The 23,703-nt window shown below is 40.3% G+C and overlaps 1 protein-coding gene across 1 annotated transcript in view; it reads left to right on the top strand.

Annotated features, from left to right (window-relative positions):
* FNDC3B (fibronectin type III domain containing 3B) overlaps positions 1–21,117 on the top strand; it is a 146,944-nt gene extending 125,827 nt beyond the window's left edge. Inside the window, exons 24-26 of the mRNA XM_005419033.2 lie at positions 7,455–7,621; positions 10,415–10,542; positions 17,593–21,117. Coding sequence (XP_005419090.1) covers positions 7,455–7,621; positions 10,415–10,542; positions 17,593–17,898 — 601 coding nt within the window. The 3' untranslated portion in view covers positions 17,899–21,117. The remainder of the gene's footprint in view (positions 1–7,454; positions 7,622–10,414; positions 10,543–17,592) is intronic.
* The last annotated feature ends 2,586 nt before the right edge of the window (positions 21,118–23,703 follow it).

Below are 23,703 nucleotides of genomic sequence, written 5' to 3'. Positions count from 1 at the left end.
TGTTTTAAAACATGAATAACTGAGAAGTGACCTCTGTCATATGCCTGGTCTTTCAGAGAACATTGTTACTGTATTCCCTGAGACACCTGAAATTACTGATAACAGCTTTATATTGAGATCCCTCAGTTCAGTGTTATGATTGTCCCTTCTTTGGTTTAAAATGGAAGTTACCTTTAAAATGCTGTTGAAGCATTTTCACAAGCAGAAATATAAAAATGAGCGAGTTCTTTTAAGGAAAGGAAATAATCAGTAAGTCCCATCCTGACCCAAAAGCTTTAATGGCCTTTTGGTAAAGACTCAGCTCTGGCTTTATGTAATGACAGCCAGTGCTCTCCAGTGTGTCCTGGTCATTAAGGAGTGTTTTCAACTTTTCTTTTCTGTAATGAGGTGTAACAGGCCAGTTGTTGGAGACCAAATGTTTCATTGATTGCGAGACCTGTGAAGCAAAATACTTGGAAATCTTGTGGCACTGATTAGTGTAAGGGCTTGAGGAGGTGTGCACATCAGAGATGTACCTGCGTTAGCTCCCATTAGCTCTTCGGGGTGTGACATTTAGGAAGATGAAATTAGCATCACTTGTCCTTTCAGTTATGGGTAGCACTGAGTGGAAATGAAGAAAAATCTGTTTCTGGAAAGCTCAGTACATAGAAACGTTAGTTGAGAGTAAGTGACCTTTATGTAAGGAGGACTATGAAATTCCTTTCTTTCTTAAATAAACTATCAGTTGTGACTTCATTTTCTAATTCTGGTAATGTCAAGAAATTTATGTTAATCAAATTGCACTACTATGGATTTTTTCCTCTGTGGAACAAGTGAACTTAATTAATGTTTTTTATTTTCTTCCTGCTGTACTGTAATTAATCTTTAGCTGTTCCCACAACTAATTGCACCTCTTAGTGTCTTAAAATGCTGACAATATCCAGTCTGAAAGGGAGAATTAACAAGTAAATTAAGAGTAGGTCATTTATCAGTTGCTTGTGTTCATTTTAGATGACTGTATGTTGCAGCTGAGGTAAATTGTGTGATTTTTGTGTGTTTGAGAGCAGCTGGAGAATCACGATCAATATATACACATGTAATTACATTTTAAGGGAGGGCCATTGGTAAGACTGACTAAGAAACATCCTCAACATATTCTTTAAAAACATAATGTAAGGATCACTGACAATTGCCCCACACTTCTGTTATCTTCAATTGGTGGTAGCAGGGAGTGGTTGAATATATGAGCCTCAACCCGGGTGTTTGCTCTGCCTTAGCTTGAAGGTAGAATAGAAACACAGAGGGATGAGTTGCTGAATGTGCTGCCCTTGCCTGATGACTTTTGCATAATCATCCCCTGGTTACTGCAAGTTTCAAGCAGTCTAATTAAAAAATTGTTTACACTCCTGATTTGATCAAGACAATTTACACCCATTTTAACAGCAACTTCTGTTATGTATCAGTCCTACTGGCTTGTGAAATTCTATTAAAATACAAAATCAGATAAGTTAACGTATCCTTGCAAAAACCTGCAGGAAAAAATAATTTTCATATTGGGTAAAACAGTGATAAAAGGAAATTAGGCATGAGCAGCAAGACAGATGGCATGCTACAGTTTGCATTGCAAGCCTGGCTAGATAGAAAGTTAATGTTCAGGATAGTTTTCAAGCTAACCTCTGTTCATATTGCTGCATTTTGTAGGTGAGTATTGCTATTAAAAATAGTGATATTTATATTAGCAGCATTTTGATCAGATACCTGGGGCTTTGCAAATGAAAAAGCAGAAGGAGAACTGTTCCCAAGTGTGAGAGAGTAACTTTTTAATGCATTTCATCTTTCTTCCCGGAAGCAGGAGTAAACCAACGTTTGTAGTAGGTGTGAGTTAACTGTATGTGTGTCATTATTTGGAGCAAAGTGAAGTCTCAAAAAAACCACCTTAAATGTGTGAGATGAGGTGTTTCAGCTGTGAGGAAGCTGGCAAGACACAGAATAAGATGCTGCTCCATATGTATATTCAAAAAATCCCTGCTTTGGTAAGAAATAAAATTTTCTCCTTTATTTTGATCTGTGCACATCTGCAGGTACTTCAGACTTGATGGGTAACTGAATATTCCAGACAGCAGATCATAAATAAGAGCAGCATCTAGACCCAAGATTGTCACTGTAATAAAAAGCATTTTCTGCACATCTGTAACAATCCTATAAGAAAAATAACACCTTGATTAGAGTAATGACTCTCATATTTAATCTCTAAAGTGTAAAGGAGGCTCAGCTTAGTGCAGCAGGATCACATTGGCCAGTTTTCCAAGGGCACATTTTTGGGTTCCAGCTTCACTTTGCTGATGTTGGTGAAGCAGAGGCTGAGCTTGGCTCCCTTCTCCAGCTCTGCCCAGGTTCCTGGGGCTGTCACAGCAGCAGCTTGGACACCAGGTGCTCAGTGAGCATCATTTGAGGGCCCATAAACTCTGTTAAAACTCTGGGAAAGTGACTCTAATGCTGCACAGGGAAGATAAACACATGTAGGGCTGTAAGAATATTGGTTTGCTGCTCTGAACTCTGTTCTCTTTTGGTTTTAGCTTTCAGTTCACCCTTATTTATTATTGTTGGTTATTGACAAGGTGTTGTAGCTGCCTCATCATCTACTTCTTCCTGGTTGTGTAATTTCAAGAGGCCATTGGGTGTTGTCCCTGATTTCTCCCACATCTTCCATTCAAATGCTGTTCATTCCCATTTAAGCTGTGCTCAGTATTGCCCTCCCTGGCTGTTCCTTGCCCCCCAGATGTGGCTGCACACAGGAATCCCCAGTCAGGCACTTGGCTGCTCTGTCTTCCATTCCTGTTGAATGTGCCCAGATGCTTCTTGCAAAAAAATCCATTTTTCTTGTTGTGGAGGAGCTTCTGTAGGCTGAAATACTTCAACTCTGAATAATTCCAGACGCCTGACAAGCGACTGTCTGTTGTGAATATGGGTTGCAAACTCAAATTCAGCAGCAGATGAAAGATAATCTAGTAGAAACAGGGTAAAAATCGATTTTTGGCAGCAAGTACCCTTTGTCTAGCCTGCAGATGTGCTAGATAACTCAGGGAAGAAAACCAAACTCTTCCCATCTGTTATCACTTCTCTTCCTGCCTTTATCTGTTCTTCACTTAGTTTTGCTTTTCGAAGTATAGGGAAGGAAATGTTTCCTTCACTGGGCCCTGTTGCTACTATTACTATTCAAAAAAAACAAAAATCAAATTGGTAGTGGTGACCATATATTATAATACAGTTTAAATACATAATATGTATTATAAATAAAACTTTCCAAAAGGAATCTTCCAGAAAACAGATCTTCAGGTCAAAGGGGCCAGTGCATCCCACCTGTTTGGTCCACACCTCATTTTAGGACTGGAAGACAGAGTTGGGAGAGGTTGTGGGAGCACAAAACTCCTTTGGAGAACTCTTGTTTTATGTTTAATTTCCCTCAGCACCTGCCTGCAGAAGGAGATCCCAAAGAAAGGCTTGGAAAAGTGCCCCAAAGCTGAAAAGGTTGGGCCACCCTGGAACTGGTTATAGGAACAGTGATGGATGTGGGGATGAGAGATGCTCCAGATAGGAAACTTTTCCCTTTGCGCTGAATGTTTTAAAATAAAGCAGAAATGAAAAAAATCATTGTGTTACTTCTGCATCTCTGAGTGAGATGGTTTTGGTTTGAAGCTTTGCTTTCCTTGTTGCCACCTGCAGTACAGGGAGCTGCTGGTGGAGAGAGAAAATCACATAAATCAGTGAACGTCTGATAATGTTCTGCAACCAAATTAGAGGAACAGTCTAAGAAAGTAGGTGGGGGCAGTAAAGGTGTAGATAATGTGATGTAGCATTAATAATATTAAAAGAGCTGTTGGTTTGTGAAATTCCTGTAATTTAGTTTCTAATTAGGCAGTTGGCTTTGTGTGCCGCTGTGAAGCCTCAGGTCACCAGGTTGGACTGTGTGTTAATGATGCTGTGTTAATGATTTCTCTCCAGCCAAAATCCTGACATCTGACCACATATTTTGAGGCAATAACAGAATCATTCAAGGCTCTTTCAGCCTTTGTGCCTTCCCCCAAGATTGCCATCTTACTTAGTGCTGTACAGTAGAATTTCTTTCAAATTAAATTCTTCCAAGAGCCAACAGGTTACCAAAATATCAACAAAACCCAAGAGTTTGAAAGGGAACCTGCTGCTCAGAATGTGCTGGGAATTAATGAGCAGAGGTAGAGCAAGTACATTGATATTTTTCTGCTTGACTGGAAGTGACTGAAGTGGAGGAAACAAAATAGCTGCGAGATGCAAAATACTTCCAAGAAGATCTTCACTGGGAATAAAAGGGTATTGATGAAAAACTTAACAGCAGTGGTGTCTCCCTAACAATTGCTGTAGGACACGATGTTCTCTCTCCTCTGCTGCGTGCAGGTAAATGAATAATCTGTGGCTGATGTGAGAATGTCTGGGAAGGGAAAACAGGGATCACTCTGAGATGAGGGAGAGGTAACCTCTGGGGAGTGCCTCCATCCCTAGAGAAAGTTGCTTTCTTTTTGGTCTCTGCTTTTAATTTATTGGAGAGGAGAGGCAACACTGCAGCCTGGAAGATTAGAATAAATCAGGTTTAATTGTGGATGGTGCAAACTTTAAAAAAGAAAATACAGCTGTACTGGGAATGCTGGTAACCACAGAGGCTGAATGTTTTCAAAGGCAGGGTGCCAGTTAAGATATGTAGCCTATTGTCTTTTGAATTCAACTGAGATTTGGAAATGTCTTGTTTTGAAGAAGGTGAGAAGGAGATGGAGCACAGGGAAGGTTTCCATACACAGATTAAGTCAACATTTCAATGCATAAGAGATTAAGTCCTTGCAAACAGGCTCAGAGCTGACTTGTTCTTGAGGCAGTGTATGGAATGAGGCCTGGATGAAGCACAATGAGCAATAACAGCTTGCAAAGAAGGCAGAGGTACATAGAACTTACGTTCAAATGTGCTTTCATAAGTAGGTTTAGATTTTAGAAGTGAAATTGCAGTAATATGAACATGTTACCTTAGTTAAGATAATTTTAATCTGTGCTGCCTCACAGTAGCAATGTGCAGTTACACTGATTGACTCAACTCTGAGTTCCTTGTGGTCCTCCAGCAGAAAGCCCAGGAGAGTGAAAAAAGGCTGCTCTGTACCTATAGCCACCTACATCAATTAACTATAGTATTTTTTAAAATAACAGAAATAATCCTGGAGGATTATGAAATGCCCACTTTACACATGAGGAAAATAGTACCTTTTCAAAAAATCACAAGCATTTTGAAGTTAGTCTTTCATCTTCATTACATGCCTTACATCATGATCTGCATCTTCAAACACAATTACAGAGCATTAGTGTCACAATAAAGCCCAACAGCAACTGAATTTGGCTCTGCCATCAGTGTTTCTTCTTGGAAAATTGAGAGCCCTCTTTCTTCAGAGATGGTCAAATCTCAGAAATTTTAAATGTGCTTCCATTGCAGTCCTGTGGTGCAAACTTCTCTGTAACAGTTCTTGCTTTCCTGGCAGATGTTTTTAGAGACAGAGAAGTAGAAATGAGTGGAGATGGGAACTGGATGGGAGTATTGATATTAACTGAACTGGGAGTATTAGTCCAGTTCCCAAATGACAGAAGGAGCTCAAATGTTTTTCCAGATCAGTTCCTCAGTGTAAGGAAGTGTTAGTGACCTTAGTCATATCCAAAAGGTGCAAATGTCATTTGAGTCATTGGTATTGGTCGTATGAATGACTGTAAATGTGTAAATGTACCTTAGGCCCAACCTTAGGTGAGGGTGTGCTTATCTATTAGCTGGGAAGATAAATTTATCCTCCCTTGCTCGCCTAACTCCACAAATGATTGCAAAGAGGTCATTAGTCTAAAATAGGCACTGGATCTTTTTTGCTCTCTGTTGCCCTTGGACCAGGGTCAGAGCCAAATCTCTACACTCCTGTGAGTAGTGCAGTGCTTTCTGAGCCAGCTGCCTGATTGAGCTGCAAGAAGTGCAGAGGGAGAGTGTCTTGTCTCTTGAGTCTTAATGCTGTCCTGAGTACGTGTTCTTTGCTCATCACCCAGTGAATCACCAGAAACTTTATTCCATGAGCACGGGTTTGTGTCAGTCTTTTGAAATGTGCTGTGGCTGCTTACATGAGCCTCAGAAATGTGGGATAGCAGGGAGTACTTAAACTGGGTAAGCATAAGGTTAGGAAAACCATTCTTTGGAAATTGGCTCTAAATTCTCCTCTTAAAACCGTGTGGGCACAGATCTTTAGTTTCCTATCATGGTGTGGGTCTCACTAAAACTCAGTAAGTCACATTAGTCCTCAGAGTACATTTCCAGCAATTTGAATTACCTGAATATTTCCTTTTATTACAGATGGTTCTTGATCTCTGTTTGTACTTATGTGGATTGCAATCATAACTTAATACAAATTGATTTCTGTCCCTGAGAGCTAATGACAGACCCAGTTTCTTTGAAATGCTCAAATTGGTTGTACTCTGCATCTCATGCAAAGCCAAAGGATAAAGCTAGCACCTAGATAGGGAGGTCAAAGGAGCATATCTCTTGGCTCCCTGGTGATTTAAAACCTTCTGAAATGGTTAAGATACTTGAATTAGAGTGCTAAATAATAAAAAGAATTGTATGTAATCCTACACAGCACATTTTCTGTTCTCCAAGGCCAGGACTATTGCATGCAGGATGTTCCCTGGTGGAGGCTGAGTGGATGGAGGCACAGTCTGGGTGCTTCCTCTTTATTTGCTTTCATCCCCACTGTGCTCAGCTCCTGGGGGTCAAGGACTTAGCTAGAAATTGCTGACTGACATATAATTGTTAGTGAAAAGCATTTTTCTGAGCAGAGCAATAGAAAGTAGAAGTCAGATTCTTTTTAGCAACTGTATACTTTTTTTTTAAATGACATTGATTTTTGTTCAGTGTTACACTGTTGGACAAGTTTGTGTGTGCTCTTGTTTAGTCTTGTCAGTGGAAATGTTTTGGAAGGTGACACAGATGACTGCAAGACATGGCCTTTGTGTCTTAATGTGCAGATGAAGTCCAAACCAATTAAAGAGTCAACATATTAATTGTGTTTCCATCATGCTTGTAAACCAGCAGCCCACATGGTGTATTGCAGCAGGACACAGGCTTTTTCCATTTTGATTCCATGGTGGTAGGGAACCCACTGACAGATGTTCTTCCTGATAATTCATGCAATCATTTTTCAAGGTAGTAGTAGTAGTAGTTTCAAAAGGGACAATGAACTTCTGCTTTCCCTGACCTCCTCCTCATCTTCAGTGTGTTATTAATGGGACATTTTTATGTGTGTGTTTAACAGCCCTGCAGGGCATGTGGTGCCACTTTTCACAGGGTGGATACTTGGAGCTGGTAAGTGCAATAACCAGAGATGTCAGTGCCACTCCAGTGTAACTACATACTCTCATTTTTATTGTTTCAGGTTTATCCCAATTTATAGGGGACCAAGTCACACGTACAAGATACAGAGGCTGACAGAATCCACCTGCTACTCGTTCAGAATACAGGCAGTCAATGATGCTGGGGAGGGACCTTTCTCAGAAATCTGTACCTTCTGCACAACTAAGTCACTCCCACCTGCAATCAAAGGTATGTAGTATGGTTTTTTAATGTGTAAGTAACTTGTAACTATGTTATTGGTAAGTATGAGGGGAGATTGTAAGGGTTACCATAAGTATGTGATAACACTTGTGAGGAACCAGTTTGTGCTGACTGTAGGTTTCTCTTGAGTTGTGAAGTTACTTAATGGTGGGAAGCTATGTTACCACCCAAAAAAATCACACAAGCAACATAAAGGTTATGTCACTGTTGTAATAAAAAACTGTTCAAATGCTGCTGCTATCAATAATGTTTACCAGGGGGTTGCCCTGGATTACCACAGCATTTATACAAGGGATCTAACAGCTGTAGTGTGTGTGTGTGTGTACCTACCAACTTAAGCTTTAGTAAAGTTTAGGTTTTTTGTTGTGTATTTGGTGTCCAGTGTAGACCTTCAGGGTTTATTTTTCATTTAATGTATAAAATTAATTATGATATTTCACATATAGAGCATTAGACTTAGAATTCAGCATGTGTTCCACTAGGAGAACTAAAGGCCTAATTAAATGAAGTTTTATAATGAAATGTCTTTTACTATGTGTAAATTTTGTCCTAAGTAATTATGCTCCTGAGGAGGAGGAGGAAGGAAGGAAGAAAGGAGCAAAAGTAAAACCCACAGTGAAAAATATTTCATTATAAAACTTCATGTAATTAGGCCTTTTGTTCTAGGCCTAATTAGTCCTTCTTTGGCCTGTTACAAGGGCAGTGGGTTTGCTCTATGGGTTGTTGGATCAGCTGAGCTGGAATCAAATGCACTTTTTCTCCTGGGTGCTGAAGGCTTCCCTGTCAAGCCCAGTGATTTTCTGAGAGAAATGTGAACTGTCAGTTTGTCAGAGAGGTTTTGTTTGGTTCTTTGTATTTAAAATCCAACTTTGGTGATTTCGATACCTTTTGTAAGAAAATATTTAGAGAGGGGAGAACACTGCTGGGGGTGCCTTTCCCTGCTAAGTCAGTCACCCCCAGGGAGAAAACACTGTCCAGAAAAAAACCCCTGTGTGTTTGAGGGTGAGGATACTTGGCCAGGGGTGGTTTATCCTGATGCACACCTTCACACAGGTGTGAGATGTGCTGCCCAGCCGAGGGAAGGGAGCTCGTGTGGCATGACCCAGGATGCCACTGTAGTCACGCTTGAATTTTGTTGGCTGAAAATCCCTTTTGTTCAGTTCACCTCACCTAGGTGTTTGTTTTGAACTCCCAGTCTGTCTGTTGAGTTCCTGTTAAGTGTGACTCATCCCCTGGGCTGAGTTTCAAGCTGAGAATCAATGGTGCAAATACCAGGCCGTGTGTGGGCTGGGACCTCAGGTACCTGACAGAGCACTGGGTGTGACAGAGAAAAGGGCATGACAAAGCTGTGCTGGTGAGCGCTGCTTTGTGGAGGTGATGCCATGGGGAGGACTGGTCTGATGCCAAATGACAGTGTTGATTCCCTTCTGTGCTCAGAGAAATACAAAGGAATTTATGTGATAAACTTAATTTGGCTTTTTATCTAGCAGAAGAAAGTGTGTGTTCTCCTATAAAGTCTCCTAATTACTCTCTTGGTGATGCCATCCCTAGAATAGCTTTGTTGTTAATGGCAGTGTTTTTAAGTGTCAGACAAAAATCTTCATGTATTGAAGTGAGGGATGGAAGGAGAAGGAAAAATAATTGAGATTGTTGTCAGCTAAGATAAAGGCGTTTATTAACAGTCTCTCAACACTAGCAGATGTGCAGAGAGAAGTAAATGGATATTGATTACATTTGGGCCTTCATGATTCAAGTGTTCCTCTTGGGAAGTAACAGATCAGTCTAAAATTTGTGTAATGTATGCAGCAGCATTTGTTTCTTTGGTAGACCCTCCTGTTGTCTGTTTTTGTGGGGTTGGAGATCTGGATTGCCTTTAACAAGCTCATGTCCTTGCACGTGCACGTGTTAACCACCTGATACAAATGCTCAGCACTTGTTTCTCCCAGTTTTTTGGTTTTTGTTTTTTTTTTTGGTAATGTGCTTGCTGGCTCTGCCTGATCAAGAGGTTGAACCCTGGATGGTGTTGCAGTTTTCTTCATGCCTTCCAGTGGCAGATGCTTTGTTGTATATAAAAATGTGCTGCCCCTGTCTGTGCTCTGCTAGACTGAGATGTGAGCTTGCCCTGGGTCAAGGCACAGCATCCTTTGGCTTTCAGCTGCTGAGAGAGCCTCTGCCAAGGACAGCAGCCTTGTAACAGCTGACAAATTGAATTTCTCTGGAGTTCTAGTGAGAGCACTAGTCTTAAGTCTGACTAGAAATAGCAGCTCTGATCAAGTGGGTGTCAGGCTCAGATTTATATTCAAGTCGAAGTCTTGAAAATTATGTGTGTCCTTTTGCTTCCCAGGCAAATCTAATATCATCATATTTCATCTCTAATATAGAAGATTCTTTAGCTTCTCTTCTCACATTCCTTCTCCTGTTTTTCCTGAATGAAATATTTGATATTATTCCTCTCTTTCAACGGCATGTAGCATGGGAGGGATGCACAGGCATCTCCACTGGCACAGGTGTTTGCTCAGAGCTTCACAGAATTGCTGCTTTTATGAATGCCTGTGTAGTTTGTGCATTGGCCTCTGCTTTGAAAAGATCAGTGCACAGCACCACAATTAAGTTTTTAAAGTTTTCTCTAAATCCATTCCTCCTTTGTAGCAGCTCGAAGAGCTGATTGGTAAGAGGTGCTCTAGCCTTTTTAAAATGTTCTGGTATATATTACAGTGCTCATAAAATAAGATTTTGGTGCAGTCTTTATATTAAACATTAACACATTTCCTTTTATTGTAGCCCCTCGAGTGACACAGCTGGGAGGAAACTCCTGTGAAGTTACCTGGGAAATGGTCCCACCCATGAAGGGAGATCCTGTTGGTTATGTTCTGCAGGTACTCGTTGGAAGAGACTCTGAATACAAGCAGGTAGGGAAATGGTCTGGATTTAATATTGTTAAATTGATGGCATAATGGAAATGGTTTTGAAAATCCCCTGTGCTGCTTCTTTGTACTGTATTGAATTACACCCTATGGTGATGTGTCAGGTGCACTTTGGTAAAGGCTGAGTCAAAATTAAGAGCTGTAATGGGCTGTTTTCTCCCCTAAGGGAGTATATAGAACATCATTATTTTATTGGAGTAATTTGTGTTCTTTCTGTGTTTAATCACTATTTTTAACTGTACTAACCTTTAAAAAGTTACAATTCTGACCACCCATGCTTGCTTCTGAGCTGGCTGCTCTTAACCATTATGTGGAGATGAGATGAAGTCAGAAGATGACTCTTTCTAAGCCAGTTCCAAGACTGTCCATCAAGGTTTTCAGTCAAGTACACATTAAGTGGTTTGTTCATCTGTCTCATTCCTGTCTGAGGTTAACGTGTAACTGCTGTGTATCCTTTCTGTCACTGTGGAGATAAAGGTAGTGAAGTACAGCTGATCCTTCTTTCCTTTGTCTGTCTGGATTAGACATCACAAGTGGATACTTCCCCAGAGCCCCTGAAACAGAACAGCTCATTCACAGTTAGATCTTTTATTTCATCTATCACACCTCTGGCTGTGTGATTTGCAGTGCACTTCATCTGTGTGCTCTCCTTTTCCTGTGCTTCCTTTCGTTGTCATGCAGATTCCAAATAAATCCAAATTAGGGAAATGAGATATACTATGCTAATTAGACTCTTATGCTGTGCTAATTAAACTCTTAAAAATACGTATAAGTTAGTGCTTTCTTTGCAACTGTGTCTTTGTTCCTCCTCAGGCTGTTTTTGAGTGCTGCTGTGAACTAATGAATTATCAAAAACAACACAAAAAACATGCAGGACAATTCATGGGGGCGATAAAGATTTAGAAAAGTAATGATTGTTTTTGTCAGGAAACCTTTCTGGTGCTGGTGTAGGTAATGAAACCCCTGTGTACTCTGTTGGCCTCATAAGGTCAGTGGCAAGTGGAAAAGTGGAACCATTTTGCTGTTGCCTGATGTACAGAGAGGCTTTGGTGTGTCACCTGCAGGTACAGCTTCAGTGAATGTAGCCCCAGTGTTTAAAATGTTCTGGAGTCCTTGGGGAGAACTGGGCACAGCTTCATGTTCCTGGCACATAAGTGATGGCTTCGTCTGCACAATCCAGAGCTTGTGGTGTGAAAAAACCAGCAGTGAAGGAAGTAAAAAATACTTTCAGGGTCTTCTTATTTTGAAGGTCTTCATTTTTCATGAGGCACAGCCTGAGGAGGGGTTTTTGTGTGAGTTGTCACCAGTAACTCCCTGGAGGAGGTTCCTGGCTGGGATGCTCCAGGTGACACTGGGACTTAGCTGGCTGATAACCAGACTTCCACTGTTCACCTTCACAGAAATCACCTTTGCCCATCAAGATGTTTTTCCTCCATCAGGACTGTGGGTGGTGTCTCAGCACTGGGTGTCCATGAGCTGCAGTGGCTGCATGCTCAGAGCTCCTGTAATGTGCACAGAAGATAAAATACAGAAACACCTTTCAGTGACTTTCTGGCTAATACATTTCAGCTCTGCTTTGACGTGCCTGTGATCACCTGTTATTATTTAACTGCAAAGTACTGGCACCAATATGTTCATTAATGTTAGTGATATGTTAATTACCTTTGAAGTGCAAGTCTTAAATTAATTTTTAAATATATTTTGTCCCCTGCAAGTGGCAAATATATTTTGCATATGTATCTAAAGGGGTATATTATACTAGAAACATTTTGCAAATTGTTTTGAAGGGTGGCACGAATGAAATACACTCTAGATTTTCAGGCATTCATGGAATGCAGCATCAGCCACTGATACGCTTTTGGGTAAATCTGTCCTTTCTCTCTAGACTGTCACACCTGAGCTGTCTCCCTGCCCTGCACGCCAGTGTTTGCAACCCTCCACAGCCCAAAAGCTGCTGATTTTTCACCATTTGATCTGGCAGAGGTGATATGAAAGTACTCAAAACCTCTTTTTTTCCAGACTGGGACTGTAGCCATCCCTGCCCTCCTCTGGGAGAATATTTTGTAAATATTTCTCTGCTGAGAATTGTCTGAAGAACTGGATTTGCTGGAGCTAAACAGAGAACATTTTAGCTCCCTGGAGAGTGTATTTTAAAAAATGCTAACTACTCCTTTCCTTTTCTCTCACACAGTGTGTTCCTTTTTGTGTATTTGTGTGCTTTATCTTTGCAGATAATTTTTAAAAATCAATGCCATGGGACAGTTCTTTTTAGGAAATCAAATCTTCCTTGTTTATGAATCAGGATGTAAGCCACAGGAGATTCCAGGAATCAGTGGCCTGGATTTGTTTTTCTATTTCTTGCGCTTCTATCCGGCATAGCTCACTCAGTCAGAATTTATCTCCAAAGTTTATTAAATTGTCTCTGTTGTTTGCATAGCTTTAATGTGGATTTAGGGGAGTGGGCTGGAGCAGGAGCTGCAGTTTGGGATAACAGCTGAAATGCCCAGCAGCCTAAGGTTTGGTTTCCCAGTTGAGCAGCTCTGGGGATGGAATCACCCAGGAACCAAATCCTCTTAAGAGGTGACAATGGGAAGTGAGAACTGAACTTTTTAAAGCTTCTTTATCCTTAAATGGTTTGCCACTGAAGCAAAATGTTCTACCTTTGAAATTTCCAAGAATTTGGAGGCAGCAGTGTTTCATCAGCTTCTGCCACGTCTCTTCTGAGAAAAAAACTCCAAATGCTTTCCAAAAGAAGAATCAGTATGGGTAGGATACACTGAGTGTGTGAAAATCCCTTAGCAGTTCTGAGGTCTGCACTGAGAGGTGGGTGCCTGGGAGAGCCCAGTTGGCCTCACCAAGCTCTCACTTTAATTATTGTTTTTATTTGGATGAGATTGTGTAGACACACAGAGACCCCATTCTGAAACACTTTAGTGAACTGATAATTTCTGTAAAGCTCAGTCAGCCAAAAATTTGGTTTCCTTCTTTATTTTCAATAAGGCAAAGGCACTTGTGCTGGTTGTGTGTCAGAATATGACAGAATTACACAGGACCTGTTGGCATTTAGCTTTATAACCCAAACAATTCTCTGATTCTATTTTTTTATCAGTATACAAAATAGCCTTTTATTAACTATTAAAGACATTGACCACTGCATCAGGGTGCAGCAGCCAGGTGAGGTTACCTTGCACTTTCCAGTGTGTTTCTTATAGGGCAATTATGACTGTCATTGTTGTTGTTTGGAAAGGAGGGAGATAAGGTTGGAATTATTTAATGAGATCAGTGAAATTGAGAAATCCTCGCCTGCAGGAATTCTCTGTCTCTCTAGCTCCATCAGTTGGATCAAATACCATAAGAGTCTTCAGCAGCAGTTTATTACTTGTGATGATATTTCCATTGAGAGAGCCAGGCAAAAAGCTCATCACATTTTTATTGTATTCTGAAGTGTCCAAACCAAAAAGCTGTTTCTAGGAACTGAAAGTGATAAATTGGATAGGCGCTTCACTTTGGCTTGTTGGCCACCAAAGCATAATGTGCTACATATAAAATAATATTGCTGCTTCATAGAGTTATATTTGATTTCACGTTTGTTTGGCAGATTTAAAGACCTTATTCATAGTTATAACGGGTTTTTTCTGTTGTATATGTGAAGTCCACTCACAGAGTGTAGCAGTGTTCACAACCAGATGTGTTTGTGCTGGGGGCATCCTGCCAGAGCTCTGGGGTGCTGCTGCAGCCCCTGGCAGAGGGTACAGAGGCTGCTCTCAGGAGTGGGTGACAATTTAATAATTGTTTGCCTGTTATTGATAGGTAGGTCCACTGAGGTAAATGTCAGACCACTGAAAGCAGGACAACTTCCATAACCATCTTAGTGCTACTGCAGGAAGTGCTTTGTTTTTATAATTGGTGAATATTAGTTCACATAATCTATCTACTTTCAACAATTTTTCAAACTTCCCTTACAGATAACACTCTTCTCTCACTTGGCTGTCTGGCTTTGTTCGGAGAAGTGCTGTTGAATAGCTGGCTTGAGTGAACTTGGCCATCTGTACTTGTTAGACTGTAATGAAGATATAGGTCTTTCATTTAGCCAAGCCTGGCCTCCAGTTACACTGGTATTCACCACCCTGACAGTACAAAACAAGTAAAAAACCCAAGTTTTTTTTGTTTTTTTGTTTTTTTTTTTTTTTACTGGACAGGATTTTTTTCTGTGCAAAGACAGGTTGTATATATGGAATTGCTAGTGTCTCTTAAATGTAATTTATGAAGTTTAGATTGTAAATTTTTTAAATTAAATGTCATTATTTGGATTTTTTATTTTGGTTCAGAAGTGGTCATATTGGTTGCAAAGGTTTGTTTGTGGCAAAGGCATGTAGAGCTTTTCTGGCTATATGTTTTGAAATGAAATTATTAATTACAGCAGCACCAGAAAGCAAATCTTGCTGACAGTTATCCAGTGAGGCCTTGGAGTTGCCCTGACTCAGAATCTAAAGAAATGGGAGTTAGGTGGAAGAATCCTGACAGTCTTGTGGGACAACAGAGTTGCCCACACCAGGTGGGTATTAGAAATGGAATTGCCATTGGAGAGCAGCGTGGCAGAGGTGTTCTTGGGATGGAGGCTGCTGTGCAAACAGGTATTTCAACCCTCACTTCTGTGGCCTGCCACAGCACTTTCAGTTTTGTTTTCCCTGCAATTACTGTAACCCAGTGACTCACTCCTCATTGGCATTGGGAAGACAAAGACAAGAGGAAAGGCAGCTGTGCGTGGCTGTGGCCAGTCACAGGGGTTTGTGGGATGAATTTCTTGTAGTCCTGTCACTTGACCTGGAGGGAACTTCCTGCAAATGCTGAGCAATACTGGAGCAAGGCAACGTTTATTTAAATGCTGTTTCTTGATCTGTGCCTCGGGTCCAAGAAACACAAGCCAGTTAGAGGACTTGTGCTTAGTCTGGAAACCCAGACTTGCCATCATTCAAACTGCATTTGGAAAAGCTGTGAAAGCTGTAAAGGAAAGGGGACAAATGAAAGAAGCACCTTAATCTTTTTGTCACAGACCTTCTCAAAAAATCAGAAACTGACTGTTTAACCAAGGGATGAGTCTCAGGGGCCAGCAGGGCAGGAAAGCTGGGAAGCTGAGCTCTTTAAGTGGTCTTTAGCTGAGCAGGTTTCTTCTCTTTCCTCCTCATTTCTAACTCCAGAGTAATGCACAGGAAATCCTCTATGGGCTTGGGACTAGTTTCCCATTTGCTCCCCTTTTCTAAGATGAGTTCTTGCCTCTGGGAGGGCAGAGATGCTCTCAGCCTTCTGCTCCCACAGCCAAGAGAAGGGAAATGCTAAATGAGCAGAGGAAGAAGCATCTGAAGTTCAGGATGTTTTCCCAGCAGCCACAGGCACTCTGAGACACTTTTTTTATTTCATAAAATACCAGTCTCAACAACCCTCCATTAAATAAATTATTTGTTTTCAGAGTTTGTGAATATTTCCAGTGGGGTTTTTTTCCATTTAAGTTACAAAATTGTCTCAGATACTCAGTTTTTTCTCTCCTTTCTGATACTGTGACTTGTGCTCTGAGTCATGTGGTACCTACATTTGATTAACATAAATAGGTGATGGGTTTGGATTAGTAAACAACCAAATATAATGCAATCAAAAGGAATTTTTTCACATCTTAATAATATTTTATTATTTCCACAGTTCTGAAAGTGCAATTTCTGGCAAAATTGCTGTTTCTTGAGAGAAATGTGAGGGGAAAATACATTAAAATTACATTTGTAAGCGATTTTACAACTACACATTGAATGACTTCCAATAACTTGGTTTGCAGGTTTTCTTCCTTTTGGGGCCAGACAGGGTGATTATGTCCCAGACATGTTTTAGGCATCCAGTCACACTTTCAGAGTGCAGAAATACGTTTGTAGCTTTTATCACGCCCACAGAAGATTAGTGTGTGCTATCATTCCTGCGCTGAGTGATGTGTTTGTTGTCTGTCCTGTGTGCACTGTGCTGAGACTTGTTCCGAAGTCCTCCACCTGCCTCTGTTTTTCTGAAATCTGTGTTGACCCAGCGAGTTCCTTCCTTTGAGAAGTGATTCCTTAGAGACTTGATGCCTGGAGAGGTACCTAGAGCAGGGGCTGGACAGAGTTAGAGAATAAAGTAGATATTTATTAAAGGCCTTCAGCAGATACACCTTGGGCAGTGCAAAAGTCCCATGGAGGCTACACCCAAGATGGACAATGGTCGTGAGTTTCTCAGACAGATGTAAGCTTGTGCTGTTTGCATATCAGGGGTTAATTGTCCAATTGCACCTTCAGGTAATGAAGTCACATTCCCCCCAGCTTACTCCCCCAAAATTCATTTTTGTTTATATTCTATTATATATATATTTGGGGTTTTATTTATATTATTACATTTATATTTTATTATCATTATATTATATTATTCTATATTTAATTATTATCATATTATATTGGTTTATATTCATTTATATTTGTTTATGTTATATGATATTGGTATGCTATTATATTGATATATTGGTTTATATTGGTTTATATTAGTTTATATTATATTAGCTTATCTTATATTGTATTATGTTATATTATTTTATATTAGTTTATAATATATTAGTTTATATATATTTGGGGTTTTATTTATATTATTTAATTTATATTTATATTATAATATTAGTTTATATTAGTTTATATTATATTTATATTGTATTTGTTTATATTATATATTATATTCATTTTTCGGGGCCTGAGGCTGCCATGACAACCTTGGTTCTCAGGCCTGGAAGGATTGTTTTGTCTGCCCAGACTGTGGGGAGAGCTTACTAACACTCTATATGAAGTTCAGAGTTATTCACTAATGCAGGAATCACATTCACTAGTACAGGATCTGAAAAACATAAAAGCTGAAATCGTAAGGCCTCAGCCTGAGGCCTCATCCTGAGGCCTTCATGGCGAGCTCCTCGCGCGCCCTCGCGTCGCCGCGCTGTTTGAGGTTGTGTCTGACCGCGCTGCCTGGTTTGTTTTCAAGGTGTACAAGGGAGAAGAAACCACATTCCACATCTCAGGCCTTCAGGTGAACACAGACTATCGGTTCCGCGTGTGCGCCTGCCGCCGCTGCCTGGAGCCCTGGCAGGAGCTGAGCGGCCCCTTCAGCCCCTCGGCGGCGTTCGCGCTGCAGCGCGGCGCCCTGGAGCTGCCGGGCGGGCCGGGCGCGGAGGCCAAGGCCAAGGCCGCCGTGCCCACGGACGAGCAGTTCGCTGCCCTCATCGTGCTCGGCTTCGCCAGCCTCTCCATCATCTTCGCCTGTATATTACAGTACTTCTTTATGAAGTAGGCAATCCAACCGGAGTTTAAAGTACAGATTTAACTAATGCTACGCATTATAATCCACACATTTATTCAGATATTCCTCCTTTTGTTTTCCTCCTTTTTTTTTTTGTTTTGAAATCCTTCGTTCTACTGTGCGTTTTATATACTGCTCTTGTTTTATACAGTTAAAGATAAATCAGTGTTTTGATGCACCTTTTTGAAATTCAGAACTAGGAAGTGGTCAAACTGGAGAAACAAGCAAACCAGATACCAAAAGCAAGATTTGTTTTTCCTTCGCGATTTCAAAATTGTCAACAATTTGCCTTTTCAATGTTGGTTTGGCTTTTTTCACTGAAGTTCATGCAGTCTCTTATTTTATCTTACTATTTAGGAAATTTTAATAATGAGTCACTTTTTTTGTCTCTTTTTTTTCCTTCTAAACAATAGTCACAAGTATGTATAGTGGTAAGACTAGAATACAGTGTTAGTCAAGTACCAGTTTTTCCTTGAACAGTATTAGCAATGTTGCCTACGAATTATTCACTACATTTGCCCCAGTTTTTCAAGGTAAAACCTAAGTTTTTATTTTAACTGTTTAGTGCATTTAAATTGGAACAGCATCCTGCAGTTGAAAAAGGTTTTTAGTTGCCTGTTATTTTTACAGTTACAAACACTATAAACTGCCTGTATAAGATATCAAATAACCAAACTTCGTATAAATTATGAAGCATTATAGATCTTTTTTTTACCATTTTGATTCCTAGCAGTAATTTTAAGTAAGAGGGCATTGTGCAATAGTTAGTTATTCCCATGTTCAGCTATTTAAAAGCTGCTTTAACTTGTCTGTTTGTCACTGTATATAACTATTCCTAATCTAATACTAGATATTATTCTGTTACGTTCAGCCTGATTTATATGATTCGAGCTGGTGACAGCTTACTGCCTCTACTGAATTAGGTGAGATTTACACTCAATGGAAGCAAACTTTACTGTCAGTTGATCTTTTTTATTATTATTAATATTATTGTTATTTTTTGGAGGGGTGTCTATTTTATGGAACTTTTTGGAGGTATCAGAAATCACATCTGTTTGTTTTAAATGCCTTTAGAAGGGTGTCTATGCTGTTCTTACCACGGGGCTGATTGAAATAACTTGGTACCTGGCAAAACTGAGATGAGAGTCCTGCAGAGGAATGGTCCCTGCTCTGGTGGCAGTGTCCCCCTCCTGCCTGCCCCTTCCCAGACACATTTTAATCCATCGAGACACTAGATTTTTTAACTCTTGAGTCATGGGGTTATTTATATTAAGACAACATTGTGCAAGTACCTCAGGGACATAAATGAGCTGGAGGTGCAAATAGATTCCAAAAGGGTGCAACAGACACAGTGTATTTCCCTGCCTCTTGTTTTTGTATATTTTTGCTACTTGATTTTGCTTTTGTCCTATCTTTTTTTGTGCTCTGTCTCCATCGTCTAAGATTCAGTGTCCTGTACTAGCATAATATTCCCTTAACCAAAGTAATGGGGGAAAAAACAACATTATTTTTGTTTTTAGGTTTATTTATACTATATACTGCATACAGTACTTTAAATACCAATTACAGTGCAATCTTTTTATTTATTGTAAAAAAATAAAAAATAAAAAGTGTACTTATGTACTAATCTAATCTCCCTCTCCACCCTCCCCATAGCATGTTACATTTTGTCTGTTTTATACTGTTGTACTTTAGGTCAACTTTTTACCTGGCAGCATTCCTAGTGTTATTAATCTTCTTGCATTTTCTTGTGTTTTTGAAGATGGGAGCATCTAGTACATTAAATGCCAAAAAAACCCCATTATCAGTGATTCAAACGTTTACATGTATCCAAAAACAAAATCATCTCTGGAAAGAAAGTGCTAAGATCAATGAATTATTCTGTGTGCCTCTCTAGATGTAGCAAATATTAGAAATGTTCTGTATTTTGTTATTGACTATAATTAGTTTGATTTAGCCTTGCAAACTAATGGCATTGAGCTAAATATATATATTTTTTTGTTTTTTGCCAAAGTCATGGCTTGTCAAATTTATTTACATCTTATTTAAATTTATTTGTGATATGAAACTCTGTGACCTTGCATCTGTATTTTGTGAGCAAAAAGTATACAGCTGTTTTCATTGGAGGGGAGAAGAGTGTATTTTTTAAAAAGATGAAAAGACCGCTAGTTTGGAAAAACCCAGAAATTTGAATAGATTGCCTTTTTTTATTTTTGGTATATTGTTTGAGCAGTGCTGCTATGAAATCCGAGCTTGACATGTTTTTTTTTAGGAAAAAAAACAAAAACTGCTTTAATAAAGAACCCCAATGTGCTCTAGATTAGCCATTTTGAAAGTTTGAAATACGAGTGCTACTACAAGCAGTGAGCAGAGTGGAGGGGAGAGCAGTCAGACACACTTTTCAGAGCATCTCTGTCACTGCTGATCTGTTGGGTCCCTTGTGACCTCACCAGCCAGAGCCCCCAGTCCAAGCCTGAGCTTCTGGGAGATGCTGCTGGAGCAGCTGGGACAGGCCCAGTGAATTTGGCATTTTCAGCCTCTATCTCCTGCCTTAGTGATCTGATGTCACCTGTGTGTCAGTGACAAAGGTCACCAATGTCACACCCTTCTGTTCTGAGGGATGTTGTCCCTGACCCAGCACTGCTGATGCCTTGGCCCTTCCCAAACCCCCTCGTGCCCCTGGTCCAGCAGTGGCAGGTGTTGGATCCAGCCCCACGGTGCTCTGCTCTCACAGAAATCACCACCACCAACAAAGGTAGAATGGAACACTAAGTATTTAATACCCTTAAGGAAGGAGAGAGATGTTTTTATATTGTTCTGCCTTTTTCTTTATGAACTTGAAGTGTTTTCTAATCCTGTTTGTTGGCTCCAGTAGCTCTGTATTCAGTGTCACGATTGAGAAGTGCCCTAATTGAATGTGTATGAACCTTATCCTTGCACAGTTCTTTAAATTGAAAAAGAAAAATGAAATGTTTTTACCTCACTATGGGAACATACATTCCAAGCTTTTCAACTTTAAAAAAAATAATCAGAAGTTTTCTTGTATTGTAAATTTTAGACTATTTCATATGCATTATATTAAAACTGCCATATCAATTTTAATGTATAGATTTTGCAAATACTACACTATGTATGTAAGACTTAACTGTATCTGTAGTGTATATGTAATATATTTATGCCCAATAAATGTTTTAATTCTTTCTGTTTTAATTCTTTATTTTAATTGAACACAGCCCTTTGGGTCGACGTGGCCCCTTCTGGCAGGTCAGTGCTGTTGTGCATCCTGGAGCAAGGGTGGGAGCCCTGAGTTTACCTCAGGATGTTTCTGCTCTGTAATTGCAGTGATTTTTGTGGTTTTTGAAGAGTAAGTTTGTAGTGATAATCTGAAAGTCAGGTGTTCTAGTGACTTCTTTTAAATAGCTTGCATGAAAAATTAAGGATTTATATTTATAGAAACATAACTAGGTTTGTTCTCGCTGAGTAATTAAACTCTTGAAATACTAGAACTTTTAACTTACTAATTATGTGCAATGAATTCAACCCCTCATCATGATGAAATAATCTAGTATGTATACATGTTTCTTGTCAAACACATTAATGTTAATTTGTTAATGCTTTTTTTCAAGTCACTGCATAAATACAACAATTGATTTGTTTGCTTTTTTAATTACTGCAGTTTACAACAAGAGTGGGGTTTTCCTAGGGGAATACTTTCTTCACTTGGTTGCTCAGCTTTTTTATTGAAGCAGTGCTTGCCAAGACAATCTCTTTAACAAAATCTTTTAAATATGCCTATAAAATAGTAATCAGTACTTTGACATCTGAGGAGATCTTTTCTTTTCAGTGGTCCCTGTTTGATTGCTAGGGGTGTCTGCAAAGATGCTGGAGGGCAGTGAGAGCCCATGGGAGAGAAGCAGGATTTAATCATTTGCTGTTGGAGTTCTGAATGTTACCTTGTGCTGTTATCACCCACAGGATTTTGCAGAGGTGCTGGGTGCCTTTCCCACACCCAGGCTGTGCAGAGCTGGGTAAGTAGCACTGAATTTACCACGGATTTTGTTTTGTGAGGAAGCACAGAGCGGGTTATACCCGGGCTTGGCTGATGCTGTATTTACCAGCAGCTCTTTACCTGCTGGCAAGAGAAGCATCAACTTTGAAAAGTTCTGGAAGAGAGCAGAGGCTGGTATTTGGGTATTTCGGGGATTTCAGTGGTGGGGGTGCAGCAGTGGGCTGTGGCACGTGTCACAGTGTGAGCAGTGCCAGGTGTGCCCCGGCACCGCGCGGTCCCCGGGCTGGCGCTGCCGTTTCTATGGCAGCGGCGATTCTCTCCTCGCAGTAATCACAGAGCTGCTCAAAAACCAACGCCTGGAATTTGTTTTGCTCCTCACTTCAGCCTCTCCTGCCGGCTCAGAGCACGTTTGGTGTGGTGCAGGAGAGCTGAGCCCCGTTGGAAGGGGGGTTTCTCTGAGGAACCAGGGGGTCACAGCCACGTGTGGCACGAGCTGAGCCACGCGCTCCCCGGAGGAGCTGGGAACAAACAGGACCTGGAGTGACATCAGTCCCTGTTGTTCACCTCCTGTGGAGCTTTTCCACAGGCTCACCTGTGTCTTTGAATTTTAGGAGATGCTCAAATCCAGCGTGCTATTAAAAAAAAAGCTGAAGGGGGGTGGTCATAGTGCCAGTGCTGTGCCAGAGGATCAAGGCTCTCCTGCCTGTCCCTCCCATCCTGAAGCATAGATGAGGAATTTAAAATCCCCCTGAAAATTAAATACTTGGGCTGGAAGCAGATGATCATTAAAGCCCCTTCCAACCCAAACCATTCTGTGATTCCTTTCTATGAATTTATGGCCTGTGGACGTGGAGTGATTCTTTTCCAGCATTAGTGACATCTGCATCAACAGGATGGTTCTGTCGGACCTGTCTTGCAGCCAGAGGTGTCAGAGACAAGAAGAAATTTGTGTGGTAATAGGAAGTATAAATTATATTTCCTCTGCAAATCCTTTTCTAGAACTATTGCAGAGTTCGTGATGTATTGTCATTTATTGATGTGGTGTAGAATTCTATTCTCTGTCCTTAACCTGGCCTGCAGTAAAGACGGAAATGTTATCTTTATTTTTCTCAGAGTGAGAACCACAAGTAAGTAGAGATGAATATGGACATTTTGTTTCACTGTTTTTATGGCTGAGCAGAAAAGCCAGCTGAGATCCCCTGAAAGGGCTATTTTATTGGTACTACATTCTGAACAATTACATCTATTTTTGCTCTTGACAATTGCTTTTACAATGCCCAGTTTCTTGGCTCAGTGAAATAAAAAGAAGCTTCACACACAGTGGATTAGCCTGGGATCTGCTGTTATCTAAGTGAATGTGCTGTTACTGGTTTGAGTAGTTACATTTACTGCACTGATTGGTGGCATAGATGGTCTTGCATGCAATCAAAGCTATTTTTAGGTCTCCTGACATGGTTAATAAATAACTGCTTGGGTCAGTGTGCTCAGTGGATGTCATTTCTTAGTAATTTTATTAGCTCATCTCTCTCACTTTCTGTCATATAAAAGCTATTACTCTCTACAAATAAAATGCAGCAAACAGTAGGGATGCAGAAGTCTTGTGAGGATTAACTTGTGAAAAGAATTGAGAAATTCACCCTAATCCAATGCAAATATTATCTTTTTTAATTTCTAGCCCAAATGCTCTTCCTTTCCATAAAAAAGCTTGTGAGCTGCTGGTGGTGTCCTGGGCTCAGGGGTGTGCAGCACTGGTGGTGTTGGTGTTCCCTGGCTGCACTGGGCAGGAT

Source organism: Geospiza fortis, unplaced genomic scaffold (assembly GCF_000277835.1).
Source record: "Geospiza fortis unplaced genomic scaffold, GeoFor_1.0 scaffold172, whole genome shotgun sequence".
NCBI lineage: Eukaryota > Metazoa > Chordata > Aves > Passeriformes > Thraupidae > Geospiza > Geospiza fortis.
Note: the sequence above shows the minus strand (reverse complement) of the source record. Positions and strands in the feature narration are given on the sequence as shown.